This window comes from Pteronotus mesoamericanus, unplaced genomic scaffold, assembly GCF_021234165.1.
Source record: "Pteronotus mesoamericanus isolate MK-2021 breed Mesoamerican mustached bat unplaced genomic scaffold, CSHL_Meso_final contig_182, whole genome shotgun sequence".
Classification (NCBI taxonomy): domain Eukaryota; kingdom Metazoa; phylum Chordata; class Mammalia; order Chiroptera; family Mormoopidae; genus Pteronotus; species Pteronotus mesoamericanus.
In genome coordinates, this window is record NW_026555078.1 from 22,022,217 (window position 1) to 22,037,657 (window position 15,441).

The 15,441-nt window shown below is 52.1% G+C and overlaps 1 protein-coding gene across 5 annotated transcripts in view; it reads left to right on the forward strand.

The window, feature by feature from the left end:
• Positions 1-15,441, forward strand: part of ACTN1 (actinin alpha 1) — a 92,752-nt gene that overhangs the window by 56,335 nt on the left and 20,976 nt on the right. For all 5 annotated transcript variants that reach the window (XR_008528631.1, XM_054567382.1, XM_054567379.1 and 2 more), the window contains exons 4-8: positions 2,924-3,010; positions 4,818-4,905; positions 5,430-5,508; positions 9,046-9,127; positions 10,326-10,411. Coding sequence is in view for 4 of the 5 variants with exons in the window: in XM_054567382.1 (XP_054423357.1) it covers positions 2,924-3,010; positions 4,818-4,905; positions 5,430-5,508; positions 9,046-9,127; positions 10,326-10,411 (422 nt within the window). In the remaining variant the exon portion in view is untranslated. The remainder of the gene's footprint in view (positions 1-2,923; positions 3,011-4,817; positions 4,906-5,429; positions 5,509-9,045; positions 9,128-10,325; positions 10,412-15,441) is intronic.

A 15,441-nucleotide genomic window follows, 5' to 3' on the forward strand; every position in this document is an offset into this window, starting at 1 on the left:
TTTCTGGAGTGAAACTGCCTCTTTGGTATGAGTGTGCTTTCAGTAAGGAAAAATCCCGGGGCGGGGCGGGGGCGGTTTCTGGGGAAGATGTTGAGGAGGAGGTAGGCAAGACCCAGGAACGAAGCTGCCTTGTCTTCACTAGTGCTGGGAGGTCGCCGAGCCCAGGGCCAGTGGGAAGCCCGGGTATGTGGCCTTTACAAGTGGGGCAGCATGTGGAGGTGGGGCACGGGGTGGGGGACTCGGGGTGGGGAGGGGCTGGCACTGCAGCCTGCGCTCCTGGGAAGGCCAAGAGGCGGCATCGTTACCACGGGCGCTTTTTCTAATCTTTAAACACATTTCCCCTTGTATTCAAAACGCTGTTCATAAAATTTTGTGGCTGCTTTTTCTACTTTCTGTATTAGTGTAAAAGGATTTTTCCCCAGGTCATTGAAAACTTGTGACTGTAACTTTAATGCCTGTGTTACTCATCTGTTTGCCGGGCACTGTTGTGCTCTGTCCCAGACCTGAGTCCTTCCTATGGTCCCCCAGGGCCGACAGGCCTGCATTAGCCCCGCTCGTTCACCCACGCGTGATCCATGTCCTCCAGTGTTCATTCATTCATTTGCTCGTTCATTTGTTCGCTCGTTCATTCGTTCGGCAGATGTTGATGGAGGGCTTTCTCCGTGCCAGGGCTGGGCTCTGAGCACTGATGTGAACCAGAAAAAATCACTGCCTTCCTGGGGCTGAGGTTCTGGAAGGAGAGAGAGAAAGCACACACATGCCTATGTCAGATGGAGAAAAATACAGAGAGGAGAGTAAAGTGGGTGGTCAAGGGAGGACTCGGTGAGAAGGCGAAGGGTGAGTGGAGATCATGGGAGGGAGTCGAGGGACCAGCCACACGGGTACCCAGGCAGGGGCGAGCTGTGGCTGGAGGGCGCGGTGGGAGGGGAGGCCGAGGGGTTCAGCCGGCTGCCGGCCTGGAACCTGAGTGAGGGGAAGCCAGGGAGGTTTGGAGCCGAGAGGTGATGGGGTCTAGGGATTTACTCAGTGACACCTTGTGCTTTGGGCCTTCGCATGGCTTCCAGTTTGGGGCCATGACAGATAACCTCCCAGCAAACATCTTTATACAACAGCCTTGTTCTACATTTCACTTCTTTGACCAGGGATAGATTCCGAGAGGTAGAACTCGACTCTCAGAAAGTTAAACAGCTTTAAGATGCTTGTTTCTTTTGCCAAATTATTTCCCAGAAAGGTTTTTTTTTTTTTTTAAAGCCAATGTCCAATTCTAGCCACAGTGTGATAGCTTGTTGTCATCAAGGTGTTTGTTTATTTGTTTGAAATATAAGTAAGATTGAACATCCTATAAATGGGTTATTTCTATTTCATGTTTCATGAAGTATCTATTTCATGTTTTGTGAAGTATTTCATGTTTCATGAAGTTTCTATTCATCTTATTGCCTATTTATGTATCTTATTGTGAATTTAGGCTTTTTTCTTATCAATTTATAGATACTTTAAATGTTACAGATGTGAAACCATTACAAGTTGGAAATGAAAGGGCACTTAAAAAAATCTCAAACCTGTGTGAACTGAATCTTAACTGACTCGACCGTGGCCCCCACTCCCCGCACTCTGCAAAGAGCTGGCCGGCTGTGGTACTTGTTCAGGAAGGTGGTCGCTTGCTGCTGCAGCTCCCTGTATCTCTTTCCCAGGCCCTCCGACTCAGGTCTGGGCCCTGCCGGTGTCTGAGGTGCTGGCAGGAGCATTTAAGCCCCACTGTGAGCAGGAAGAGTTACATCCTGTCCCGAAGTGGTCACTTGCCCCTTCTTTGCTCAGCGCCCCTGGTGCAGGCTCAGCAGAGTTGCCCCCCGCCCCAAGCAGCAGCAGGGATGCCCTGTGCCTCGTTGGTGACACCGCAGTCGGCAGTTTTACTCTCTGTTCTAAGGAAGGGAATGAGATCTTCGAGTGAAATTTCCTTAATGGAATCCACTCTTGTTGAAGGGGTTTGTAGGATGCAAACTCTAGTGGATGTGGGCTCAGGGAAGCAGGAGTCCCAGAAGTTGTCCCTTCTCAGGATTCTCTGGCGTTTCCCCAAACAACCAGTGCAGCAGGTAGAAAAAAAAATAAGATATTCTTTGGGTGTCTCACTCTTTCACTGAGAGAACCTTTACCACGGGGCCAGGGTACAGTCTCCTCGTCTGGAAGCGGGTGAGGCATCTACATTTGTCCCCTGCTCAGCCCCCAAGACCACACCTGGTTCCATGCGTTAGGCTCTCTGACACAGGGCTTTTCTATGTTTGTATTGCCAGGCATAGAAAAAAATTACCTGAGCGGCTGTAAGCTGCTGCTTACTGAGATTCACTGTAAGCGGCTGCTTACACTGAATCTCGTAGTTGTGATCTCGAAGCTGTTTGATTTTTTAATTAAAAGATACCCAGTCAATGGCATTATGAGGCTGGTGTGGGAGTTAGTGGCTCCTTCAGGATGGTTGGTTAGGTTGGCTGCTGTCTGTAGCCTGCTCGGGCATGACGCGTATGGATGGCTGTTTGGACAGCTGCGATGGCCCGGAGGTCCTTAGCTCAGAGTTGCCAGAACATCTGCGATGGCTTAGGAATCCTCCTGTTCTTTGTCAGGCTGGGGAGCTCTGCTCAGGGTTTAAGACACTTCCTTCTCTGTCGCCTTTCCTGATGTCCTCAGTAGAATCGCCCACACCCAACGTTTACCCCCCAGGACACCCCTCGTCTGCCACCTTGTGCCTCCAGGACACCCCCAGATCTTGTCACTGAGTGAAATTTAATTGCATTAACTTTAAAAAATACACTGACCTCCTTCCAGAAGTGGAACAGTGTGGTCTTTGGTTCCCCCCATGGTGTACCAAGCGACGGGCGGCTCAGGGAATGTTAACTCTGCCCCTTTAAGACCTATCCCGCTGCTGTTTTTGTAGAAATCGTGGATGGGAATGTGAAAATGACCCTGGGCATGATCTGGACCATCATCCTCCGCTTTGCCATCCAGGACATCTCTGTGGAAGGTAAGTCTTCTTTCTTTCTCTCTGTTCAGTGACGTCCCCGAGCCCCCACCTCTCTGTGCCTCCACTGTCACGTTTTCCTCCCTGGATTCAGCCTGGAGAGCTCTCTGACCTGGGCAGTAGGCATGATTAAGGGCCACATCCTGAGCTTCTGACCCACTTCTGGCACCTGTCCTTTTTCATAGTCTGTGGGGAAGTAACTGTTTGGGGTGCTGGTTCCCACAGGTGCTTTGGTCCTAGGGAAATTCTCCACTTTGAGAAAGCCCAAGGTTGCCGTGGGAAAGTGTATTGGAATTGGATTGTTGGATTGTTAGATCTTGAAAAGGTAGAGGAATGGCAGGCAGGAGGGCTTACTGGGCTGAAGAACCGATCCCAGGTCTTCCCCTCTGTTCCCACAGCACCCTCTGGTGGCCACTTTGCAGACCTGCAAGGGGCCACCACAGGTCTGTAAGTTCTCTCTCTAAGCTTTTGGTTCCACACTCCAGATGATATGTGGGTTTAATTTGTCATAATTTATATTTATGTATTTCCATGCATATTACAAAACACAAAAACAAATTTTTAAAAAGATGTAAATAATAATACTTTTAACTCATTGTAATGGAATCTTGGGCTTTTTAATTCATTGTAATGGAAACTTGAAAGAAATCTTGAAAAGATTTTTGTTCAAAGTAACTTTGTAATGAGAACAATGTGGATTAAATTGCTTTTTTATGGAAATCTTGGCTTGACACTTAGTAATTACAACGAGTTGGGATCTAAATTTGGTTTATAAATACTTAGTATTTAGGGTGGAAGTGGTTAAAAAGATGCTTGTAGTAGTCACTTAGGGCATGGTTCTTGTTAGTGATGGTAGATATAAACCCCTTTTTCAGATAGCCTCCTTGGCGAGTTTGATTCTTTTGGGCAGACTTCTTGCCAGCATTGATTAAATAGTTATTGTTTTAATCTTGTAATATAGCTGACAAAGAGCTTGAACTAAGAGTAGAAACACTAGCTTTGCTAATTTTTTAAGTGGTTTGCGCTTGAATGATATTATCTTTATGTAGGAATCTTTTAAGGTCACTTTAAAGACCATATTGTGAATTGAAAGTAAATGAGGTCATCCAGGAAGCTGCTCACTGGGAACTATAACCTGCAATTCACAGATGTTAACACATGGGGGCAGTGTGGCTGGCAGCCCTCCTGTCCTGGGAGTCCCGTGGGGTCCCCTCAAGTACCTACCGGCCTTATCCAATAGACATGTGTCCACTTCACACAATCCAATGCTGTTGGTCCATGCATCAAATATAAGGAAACCTTTTTTTTTTTTAGGGTGAACACTAAATCCGAATTGGAGTCCTTATGATTTCTTCCCACATGGCTATGTGCACACCCCAGGCAGAGCACAGGTGTCCTTGCCTAGAGATTCCTGGATTTTCAATTTCACAGACCAATCAAACCTTTCTCCCCAAAGTGGCCACTTGACATAAGTCGCCACCTTATTTTGTACTGTTACCATTTCTTGAATAAAAGGGAGTGTCAGGGAGATAGTCTGAAAGGCCATTACCTCAGCATTTTGGTGCGTGATGCAGCTGGCTCTGAAAAGCTTCCTGGCTTGTTTCTATGTCAGGTGAATTCTCAGTCTTTGTCAAGGAAATAGACTTCATGGCCTGGTAGCAGCAGGTTGGAATCTAGGGGTCTTTGTGTGAACCCCCTGTGTGAGATAGCATGGACCCTGAGGTCAAAGTGGAGCCTCCCATGAGTCAACGGCCCTCCTTCCACTGAAACAGCCCACTGACCTCTCTGCCTGTTATTCCCTTCCCCACAGAGACTTCAGCAAAGGAGGGGCTCCTCTTGTGGTGTCAGAGAAAGACGGCCCCTTACAAAAACGTCAACATCCAGAACTTCCACATAAGGTGAGTGACTGGGAGCTGAGGGGCTCCTACAGGACGGTGGGGCCCTGCAGGCCCCTTGGCGGGGCCCGTCTCAGCTCTAGAACAGAGCAGAGGCCCTTAGGGAAGAAGTCACTTTTCATGGGAGGGGAGTGCCGCCAACCCTTTGGTGTCCCCTGTCTCTCCCAGTGGTGTCTCAGCTACTGCCTCATACACTTTGGTTGTGCTAGGGCTACTCGGGAGCTCCCCAGAGAGAGTGTCGGGGAAGGTCCAGCCTTGGGCTCCGGAACAGAGCAGGCCGGGCCCTGGCTGTGGTGGAAGGCAGCGTGGGATCGACTTGCCAAGCCCCTCAGAGTGTTGACCCCAGTATCTGGGACTGTGGCAGACAGATAAGTTCCTGCCCATCCGGTCCTCTCCTGGCTCCCGCTCCGAAGGGTTATGGATCCATCTAAAGGGAAAAGGAGACCAACGCCTGCTTAGCGCTTTCCCCGTAGTTAGTGCTTGGCCCCGCTCACCAGCTTGCCTCACCTGTTCTCTTCCCCGGGCAGCTGGAAGGACGGCCTTGGCTTCTGTGCCTTGATCCACCGACACCGGCCTGAACTGATTGACTACGGGAAGCTGCGAAAGGTACGTGCGCTCACCTGACTGCCCACTGGCAGCTCCTGGCCACTTGTCCCCGGGGGGGGCGGGGGGGGGCAGGGTGGGGCAGGCCTGGGCCCCTGTTCTGAGAGCCTGTGGTCCAGCCTGAGGGGAGCCCGTCTCCATCGGTTAGCCCAGAAGACAGCCTGTTTAGAAGTCAGATGAAAATACCTTCACTGTTCGGGCTACCTCAGCGCCATATGTGCACAGCATGTGTGTGCTTGCCCACACTCACAGCCCACAGAAAAATATGAGAGCCACCGCAGCAGTCCTGTGAGGGTGACGGCATAAGTGGGGTTTTTCTGTTCCCATTTTCTGGGTTTTATTAGGTGGATCTGTTACTGTCATAATTTAAAATATTGCATAGTCATGGATGCATTTATCCCAGCTGTGTCTGAGACTCAGCTTTGTTTTCATTTATATTTTGTCATGAAGCCATGAAGCTCTTGGGGGATTTTCTGGAGAGAGAGAGAGAGAGAGAGAGAGAGAGAGAGAGAGAGTGTTGAGCAGGAGACCAGGAAGCGGGAGCTAGGTTATACCCTCATGTTGGTTCTTAGCGTTGGGGCTGGTTAAAGGATGCTGGCCCAGACCTTGGAGACTGTACTCAGCCCACCTCCCCTCTCAGTCCCTCCTGTGCCTCGGCCACGTGGCACAGGCACCTCAGGAGAGGCCACCCCTGAAGCCCTCCCCGTGCGCCCTGCTGACCTACAGCTCGGGTTGGATGGTTGCTGGTCTGTGCCCTAGTCTCTTGGCTGGGCAGCTCCTAGGAATGACTATTCTTGTATTCTCCACTTGACCTTGACTTCGGGAGAGCACAGTGTTTGGTGAGGAGCCCCCCTACCCTGAGCCCCCACGACGGGCCTCTGCTGCTCCTCAGTGGCCAAGCAAGCCTGAATGTCGCTGGTGCGGGAGCCGCCCTGGCCACTCCTGGTAGCATCAGGCCCCCTGTTTCCAGGGTGTGCGGGAGGGAGCTGCTAAAGAGGGTTTGTGAGGGAGGAAGGAGCAGGCTCCTGTCCCCGCTGGGCATCCCAAGCTGTCCGAGGCATGGGGCTCGGGCCCCTGCCACCCTGGAAGGGCCCAGTCTCGGGGGCGGAGGTGCCTGCTGCCTGACCCTGCACATGGCTGTGCCCAGGTGGGCAGACAGGGGCAGCCCGTCCCAGGCTGGTCCCCTGTGGATGAGACGCCTTCAGAGTGATACGGCCTAACACGTCTGTGGTGACTCCAAGCTAGTCTTTTAGCGGGTAGGAGGGTCCCAGCCCTCCCACTCAGCAGCTTTGGGAAAAAAGTCAGTGTGAAAACTCCCAGAACCACCTGAAAGCTGTGTGGCCAAATCAAGCAGTGCAGAGGACAGAAATCCTAGAGGGGGCAATTTTTTCTTTTAAAGACCCCATCATGCACCTCCTGACGGTTCACACAGTTCAGCTGCTGCCCTTTGGCGACAGGTGTGCCTGTGCCTGTGTCCCTCTGTGGCTGTGCTGGGGCGGCCCCAGCCAGCTAATCCACAGCTGTTCCCCACCCCCATACCCAACGGGGTAGGGTTGGCTGGGGCTGGGCAGTCCCTCCACCCATCAGGCCCCAGGCCCCAGGCACCTCCGCTATTTGTGAGTTAGGAGTGCAGTGGCCTTTGTCTGATATGTGGACAGCTCTGACCCCACCCTCTGTCCCTCTCTTTGTCTTTTCATTTCTCTCTGTTTCACTTGTCTGTCTCCCACTCTCTTTGATTCAGTGGCATCAATACAATCCAGCCCAGTCCTGGCTGGGTGGCTTAATGAGGGGAACATTGTTCCACACACCAAAAGGATGTGGGTTTGATTCCGGGTCAGGGCTCAGCCCTAGGCTGTGGGATTTGGCTCCCTGTTGGGGTGTGCATGGGAGGCAACCAATCAGTGTTTCTCCCTTTCTTTCCCTCTTCCTCTCTCTCTAAAATCAATAAAAGGTCATGTCCTCGGGTGAGGATTAAAAATAAATAAATAAAATCCAGCCCAAATCCTAGCACAGACCTGGTCCCACTGAACCATGGATGGATACTTTCCAGAAAGCACAGAGTGCCAGGGCCTCGGGGCTTGGACCCGGAAAGAGCTGAGGGGCTCTGACCGGGAGGCTCTTCCTTCCCTCTCCAGCCCTTGGTGGGCGTTGGGGCCTGACAGACCCTGAGAGTGGAGCGGGGCAGGAGGGTCTGTGCCCCTGGCCTGAGGACTGTGAAGGCCCTGGATGGAAATTACCTTCACTTCTTGGCAGCATTTTTCATCATTCTGGAAGCTGTTGGAGACTTTCCCAGAAGGGCTCCATCTTCTCTGTTTTGAGCAGTTTCTTCCTGAAAGCATCCAAATGAATGTATTTCGTGTTTGGTACCTTGTGAGTCTCACCTTAGCACATGGGGAAACTAAGTCCTAGGATGACGAAACCAGCTTGCTTTAGATTATTCTGGAGAACCAAGAATAGAATGGACGGTCTTATAAGGAACTTCCCCCATGAAGTTATGGGGTTTTTTCCACGTAAAAAGTTTTTTTAAATTGTGGTAAAGTATGTGTAACGTAAAATTCACCGTTGTAGCAACTTTGAAGCGAACGGGTCGGCAGCATCGCGAGCATTCACGTTGGTCTGCCTCCATCACTGCCCGCCATCTCAGACCTCTTCCCGTCTTGCAAAACTGAGTCATATGGTGATTCTATATTTAGTTTTTTGAAGAACCTCCATACTGTTTTCTGCAGCAGCTGCACTGGTTTACTGTCCCACCAACAGAGCACAAGAGTTCTAGTCCCTCTGCATCCTTGCCAACACCAAATAAGTTTCCTTGAGAAAGCAGCAGAAATCAGAATAGTCAGAAGGCTGTGGCTATTTGTGGGAGCCCCAGAATTTCATGGACGGTGAGCTCCAGAGCAGTGGGAGAGCTCCTTGTCCGACCCTTCAGTAACAGAGGGGGAAGCTGAGGTCAGGATACTTGCCAGCCTTGCTCACTGGTAGCAGAGCTGAAACCAGGAGCTAAGACCGAAGGCACCCAGGCCAGTGCACTGCTCTCATGCTCACTTCGTAGTGATTCTTTCTTGGGCTACAGGCCAGTGTTCTTTTTTATTTTATTTTTTTATAGAGAGAGGGGAAAGGAGGGAGAAAGAGAAAAGAAGAGAAACGTCAGTGTGTGGTTGCCTTTCATGCGCCCCCTACTGGGGACCTGGCCTGCAACCCAGGCATGTGTCCTGACCAGGAATCAAACCGGTAACCTTTTGGTGTGCAGGCTAGTACTCAGTCTACTGAGCCACACCAGCCAGGGCCAGGCCAGCATTCTTTACCCCATTTTTCTGACAAAGAAACAGGCTTGAGGACGAAAGGTGACATTTTAAACCCCCCAGCCAGTGAGCCCGGGCAGCGAGGCTAGCCTTCTACATCCGGGGCTGGCTCCTGTGGGCCTACCGTGGGAAGGGCTGTAGTAATCCCGTCTGCTCCCAAGAATTGGTGATCGCCCACATGGGGGTAGCCAATGTCTTGTCATACCTCTCATTCTCTAACCCCTTCCTCTTCTCCTTCTAGGATGATCCTCTCACAAATCTGAACACGGCCTTCGATGTGGCAGAGAAGTATCTGGACATCCCCAAGATGTTGGATGCCGAAGGTAAAGGCGCTTTCTTTCTGGGCCTCCAACTCTTCTCCCACCTGCCACCCAGTGGCCAAGAAGTGGGAAGGGAGAAGGCCTGGTCTGTGGGACCTCGTTTGGGAGGTCTTGAGGTCCCCTGCCTCCAGGGGTTCCACAGTTCCCTGAGGCTTGGAGGGAGAGGTGAGAGCTGGTGCTGAAAAGTGCTTGGAGGCTGTTTCTTCACCGACTGACTGAGGACGGTTCTTGCCTTTTTCTTGGAGTCAGGTAGCGGGTGCTGGGGTAGAACATCGTGTTCTTTTATAGTAGGGGAAGGAAGAAAACCTTTTCTCTTTTGCCCTGCTCAGTTCTCCAGCTGGGGCCCTGTCAATGAGACTGACAAAGTCAGATGAACAAGAGAGGGGCGAACAAATTTATTAATACATACATTGCACACACACGGGAGTCTGCAGGGAGGAGTAACCCAAGGGTGGTCTGTATATACACCTAACTTCATAAGGGATGGTGAGGGGGAGACCGGGCACTTACAAAAAAGCAGATGGGTTTTCGGAAAGATGAATGGCCCCTTTAGAGACTAGATGGGAAATGTGATTGTTTTTGGCAGTATCTGTCTCGGGGGGGCCGTTTTCAAATAGAGACAAAGAGCAGAGACAAATATAATGAATTTCCCTATAGCCATCATCCAGATATAACAGTTACTGAGATTTTTTCTTATTTTTTTTCCTTTCCCTCTTTTGTTTTCTTTGTTGAAATGTTTTAAAGCAAATTCCAGACATCATAGCATTTCACTGCTACATACATCAGGCTATATGCCTTTAAAATATGGATATTTTCTTAGGCAGCCATAAAGCAATGTTCACACTTCACAAATTGCCAGTGAGTCCTCGATACATCCACTGTGGTTTAAGTCAGGATCCAACCAAAATCTACACGTGGCATTTAATCATTACATTTCTCCTGCCCCTTTTATTTCTACAACTGAACTTGTCGCAGTCACTGGGCCAGCTGCCCCGTGGAACGGTTCTTGTTCTGGGCTTGCGTGTCCGCCTCCTCGGGGCACCACTTCAGTCCTCTGCCTTCCTGTTCCCATAAAGTGCAAGTTGATGCAGAAGCAGGTTAGGTTCGGGCTCAGCATTTTGGCAGGAAGACTTGGAGCATCCCAGTGGGAGGTGTGTCGTGTGGTCACCAGCTGCCTTTAACTCCAGGTTTTTCTCGACAGACATCGTCGGCACCGCCCGCCCAGATGAGAAAGCCATTATGACTTACGTGTCCAGCTTCTACCATGCCTTCTCTGGCGCCCAGAAGGTACCGGGGACCCTGCTCCTTCCTTGCCCCGCACACGTCATACCAGACCCCAGACCATGCCCTCCCACCCTCCCCCTGCCTCTCCTGGTGACAGGGTCTGGATGCTCTGTCTCTTTGGTAGAGTGAGCCCTTGGTGCCCAGGGGGCGTGTTCTTGCTCAGCCTTCTCCGCCCCGCACCTCTGCTCTTTCTCTCATCGTCCTCTGCTCTCTGAGAAAACTGGGCAAGAGCTCACCTTCTGGGACCCAGACAGCTGCTTTAAGCAGGAAGGGCTGTGTGGGTGGAATCAGCCGGGGTGGCTCTGGAAGGCACCGTGGGCAGCGTGCCCCGGACCCACCTCTGTTGGAGCTACAGGCTTTATCAGAGCCGCAGGACTTCCTGGGAGGCAGATCTGGGGAGCTGTCTCCTGTCGCCACTGACTGATTTTGCAGAGGTGTCAGGAAGTCCCCCTTTCTCTCGCCCATGGTCCTGATTTAGCAGGTCAAAGCTCCGCTGGGCTTTGGTGCTTTCTCCTGTACCCTGTGTGGGACCCCCACATGGGGTCACTCTGCACTCTGTGTTCCTGGACATGAACACAACTTCTTGGAGGGAAGAAGGGCGGGGGTGGGCAGCTGTGAGCCCCTTTATGGTCCTGGCCCAGTTTTGCTGCGGGAGGCCTGAGGTTAAGGTCCAGCTGAGGCTGTTCCGCACTGGGCAAGGGTAGTGTGACTACAGGGCAGCATCCACCCTGCAGACATGGAAGATTTTCCTGTTCTCTTTACCAAGTTAGCACAGGCAGCAGACAGCCCTCTCCCAGGTTCCCTCACAGGCAGGACCTCAGGAGCACGGCATCCAGGTTGCCACGGACACAGGACCCCAGGCTTGGCCTTCATGGCTTTGGGTCATGGACCTGTCACGTGCCCAGGCAAATTTCCCCTCCTCGGCACGGTGTCTGAGTGGTCTGCCTTGACATGCCTGAAGGGGGCGCTCTCCCCATTGCCCCCCCTCTGCCCAGCCTTCCCCAATGCTCGCTCTCCCTTTTCTCAGCCTGTGCGCTCTCCCACCCCACCCCCTTTCTCCTCCCACCATCTCATTTGTCCCTCTTTCTGCCCATTCCCTCACTTCTGTCTGTCTGTCTGGTGTTCTTTCTGTCCATTGTGGCTGTTTTGGTTTATTCTGTGCCGCTGCTGCTGCCCACTTTCTCCTCTCAACCTCTTCTCCTTCTCTGTGCAGATGTGTAGGCACGCTAAGGCGGGATGGGAAGGCCATGTGACCTAATGTTTCATGTCACTGCCACGCCTTCTCGGGTGTGCGGAAGGTGAGCTCTCCCTCAGCCTCGCCCACTCTCCCTGCCGCCCTCTGCCCACCTCCTCCTCCTCCCTGGATGCACTGGTGCAGCCTCTTGGGGCTGCAGCCTCGAATGAAAGGAGTGATTGGAGGAGCCGCCTCCCTCAGGGCACTTGAAGGTGCCAGAGAACTGTAGCCCTTGGATGGCCTCCTGCCCCCAGGCATAGTGGGTGTCTAACCTGAAGGAAGCTTGTGGTTCCAGCCCCTTTCCTGGATAAGAGCCCTGTCCCAAGCAGGACGGCTCTTGGCTATGGTTCCTGACTATTTCCGTAAATATCCAGGCCCCTGCTACCTCTCCTTCCTTCCCACGTACGTAACACTGTCCTCTCAAATAATCCAGCAGACAGGGCAGAGAGGAGTCTCCCTGCCCCCTCCCTGGCGTCTGGGCCAGAGGCTCAGAGCCCTGCCTGGTCCTGCCCACCCAGGCCTGCCATCGGTGGTGGTGCAGGCTGCATGTTACACCAGTGTGCCCTGTGTGCACCGTAGACAGTGAAGGTGTGAATGTGTATCACTAAAATCCTGCATATGGCAGTAACATAATCAAGGTGACCGTTTTTCAGCTGAGTGCCTTGAGGAAGAGGTGCCTGTAAAAAATTACACAAAGGCACCAGCCATCTGGGCGAGTGGCCGCCCTCCTCCTGGCCTGGAGGGGCCCCACGGCCCTCCTCACCTTCCTTCTCGCCTCATCGGCGCTGACGGAGACAGAGGCTCCTTCCCAGGTGTCCCGGTCCTCCCAGGATGCCAGCTCCTTTCAGCCCCTTTCAGCCTCTTCTCTGGCCTGCCTCTTGCTTCCTCTTTCTCTTCGTCCCACCTCTGCTGCTGCTGCTGCTCTCTCTTGTCAATTTCTTTCGGCCCCTCTCACTCCCCACCCTTCAGCCAGGATGTGAGCAGCATCGATCTGTGTGCCTTGGTGGGCTCCCAGCCCTGATAACCACGGACAGTCTGGTCGCCCGTGTCCCTGGCTAGGCTGAGCTCCCTGCTGTGGTTTCCCATCTTTCCAGCTCCCCTTCCTCTTTCTCTCCTCCTTCAGGGGTTCTGTCCTGGGCTTCATGCCTGTTGACACTGGCCTTCCCTGTCTCTGAAGCCTTCCCTGTGTCCTGGCTGATGATCATGCTCGGAAGGGAGTGTGCGTGCACATGTGCGTGCATGCGTTGTATGTGCGTGTCGCAGCCTGCTTTTCTCCCTCCCAAATCTCCTACCACCTATCACCATGCCCTCTTCCCTCTTGCTCATCTCTGTTGCAGCCATTTCACGCTCTTTTTTGTCCACATCTGAGGACAAGGTCAGCAGTTGGGTAGAGGGGGAGTGGCGGGGGATTGGGGGTGTTCCTCTCATGTCCTGGGTCAGGGGTCTCACCCAGAGTTGCCCATAACCACTTCTAAGGATCCAGGCAGCTGTTTAGAGCTAAGCAGGCCATCGGCAGGGGAATCTCTCCCCCGTCCTGTGGAAGAAGGAGGAGTTTTTCAGACTCACACACTCTTCTAGTCTTGACTGTCTTGACACATCTGGAGCCAATGGCAGGAAGTCTTCCAAAACCATGCCCAGTGCCCTCTATCCCTTCCACTGTCCTTCTTTTATCAAGCCATGGACAGTAGAACTAGAAAGGCAGCAGAGGCTAATATATATGCGAGCACGTGTGTGTACATGTGTGCACGCTGGTAACAGTACTTGCACCCACATGGGTGAGTGATAGGCAAATGTGCATAACTCATTTCCATAGTCCAATGAGGACTGGCTTCTGTGTGACCCATTGGTTTTGGTTCTAATTCTTTCTCAGCTCTCCTCTTCCCCTATAGAGAACAAGTAGATTTTGTTTATGCAAAGCATTTTTTGGTGTGTGTAAAGCTTTTAAAGTTCATGGTCATGGTCTAGGGGGAACTGTTTCTGAGAAACTACACTTTACGGTGTAAAGTGGATCTGCTGTAGGTATTTCTGGATCTTTTTAGGAGGAGATGGTGCTGTTTGCATCCTCCATTTGCCTGTCAGTGGCTTTTTTCACGGTTGTGAATCTTCTATAGGGAAGACATCCCCAACTGCCCTCAAGGAATTCATGGTCCATTTGGGAAAACCTTTAATGAAAGATATTGAGCCCTGAGTGGTGTGGCTCAGTGGATTGAGTGCTGGTCTGCAAACCAAAGAGTTGCCGGTTTGATTCCCGGTCAGGACACATTCCTGAGTTGCAGGCCAGGTCCCCAGTAGGGGGTGTGCAAGAGACAGCCACACTTTAATGTTTCCCTCCCTCCCTTCCCTTCTCTCTAAAATAAATAAATAAAATCCCGCCCCCCAAAAAAGATGTCGAGGATGGCTGCTGTCCGACCAGAGCTCCGCTCTGCCGCAGACCTGAGTGGGGGCTGGCAGAGGCAGGGCCGCAGGATATGAGACTGTCTTGAGCAGGAAACACTTGAGCTTGAGGGTCGTAAGGGTTGAATAGGGGTCCACAAGTCAAAGGCTCAGGGAGGATGGGAAGGCCGTCACCACTTGTGCAGAAGCTCCCAGGTAGGGCAGGATTGCCTGCCAGGGGAGAGCCGGTTGGTCTGGTCTGGGTCTCGTCCTGCTGCCTGGAATAGGGAGTGCTGGGGAAATCGGGGGGTGGGGGGTGGCAGGGGTCAGGGCTGAGCGGCCGTGGGGTCAGCTCGCCTTGGTCTAGAGGACCCACTGGCAGGGACACCAGGGTTGAGTGCTGCCTTGGGAGGAAGGAAATAGGCAATTTTAGTTAGAGTTGGGAAATTGTTGACTACAGATGTCACAGATGACATCTTGGTAGCATTCACGTGAATCTGTGGGTTGTGGGGGACAGAGCCGTAGTGTGTCATTTGGCCACATTGTTTGATGCCACCTTAATTGAGGATGGTTCCTCTCCAGACTCTGCCTGTAGCAGCTAATGTGACACCGATCATCAGAGTAGCTGGTCTGTGAGGGAGAGGTTTGGCCTGGGGTAGCTGAGAGTGCCATTTGGGATCTCTGAGGACCCCAGGAACAGTGGTCCGTGCTTTTACAAAAACAACGCTCACATAAAGCCAAACACATGATTGTGTTAGGTTGTAAGATAGTACAACTTAAAGGGGGTCACGAGAATACAAACCAAGGAAAAGTAAACACAAATTTCTACAAGTCTTTTGCTTTGGCACTTGGAAGTAATCAATTTGGGTATTCCTATTGACAGCCTGTGCTTGTCTCCCTTATTTCATGAAAATTCTGTCGCCATCAGAAAGGGCTGGGCATTCTGATGCTGCTTCTTGGTTCCATTTCCTTCTGTGCAAATAGCCTGAAGCCAAAACTGAAGCTGCTTCGGTTTCTGAGCTTCTCTTAGAAACAAATCTTCCTTCCCCTATAGCAAATCTCTCCTTTGAACTTCGGAACTGAAGCAGGCTCTTTATGAACGGGTGGTACTGGGCACTTCTCTGCTGGCCTGGGGTTCCTGTAGCCATGGAAGAAAAAAGCAAAAAACCCAGGACATTGGGGTCACAGGGGTGGCCTGGGATCCCGTCCTCAGGAGTCTTTCTTGCCTTTCCCTCCAGGACATAGCCCTGGAGGCTGAACCAAGTTTGTGCTCCCTGCACTGGTCTCTCTGACCTCCTGGGCTGGGGTCAGCGGGGGACCAAACCCTTCTCTATAAAGGGACCCACGTGGAAACCAGTGTAACCCCATGCCTAGCAGGCTTCTGCAGGGGGTACCTGCCTGCTGAGGGGCGCGGACTGAGCTGCGA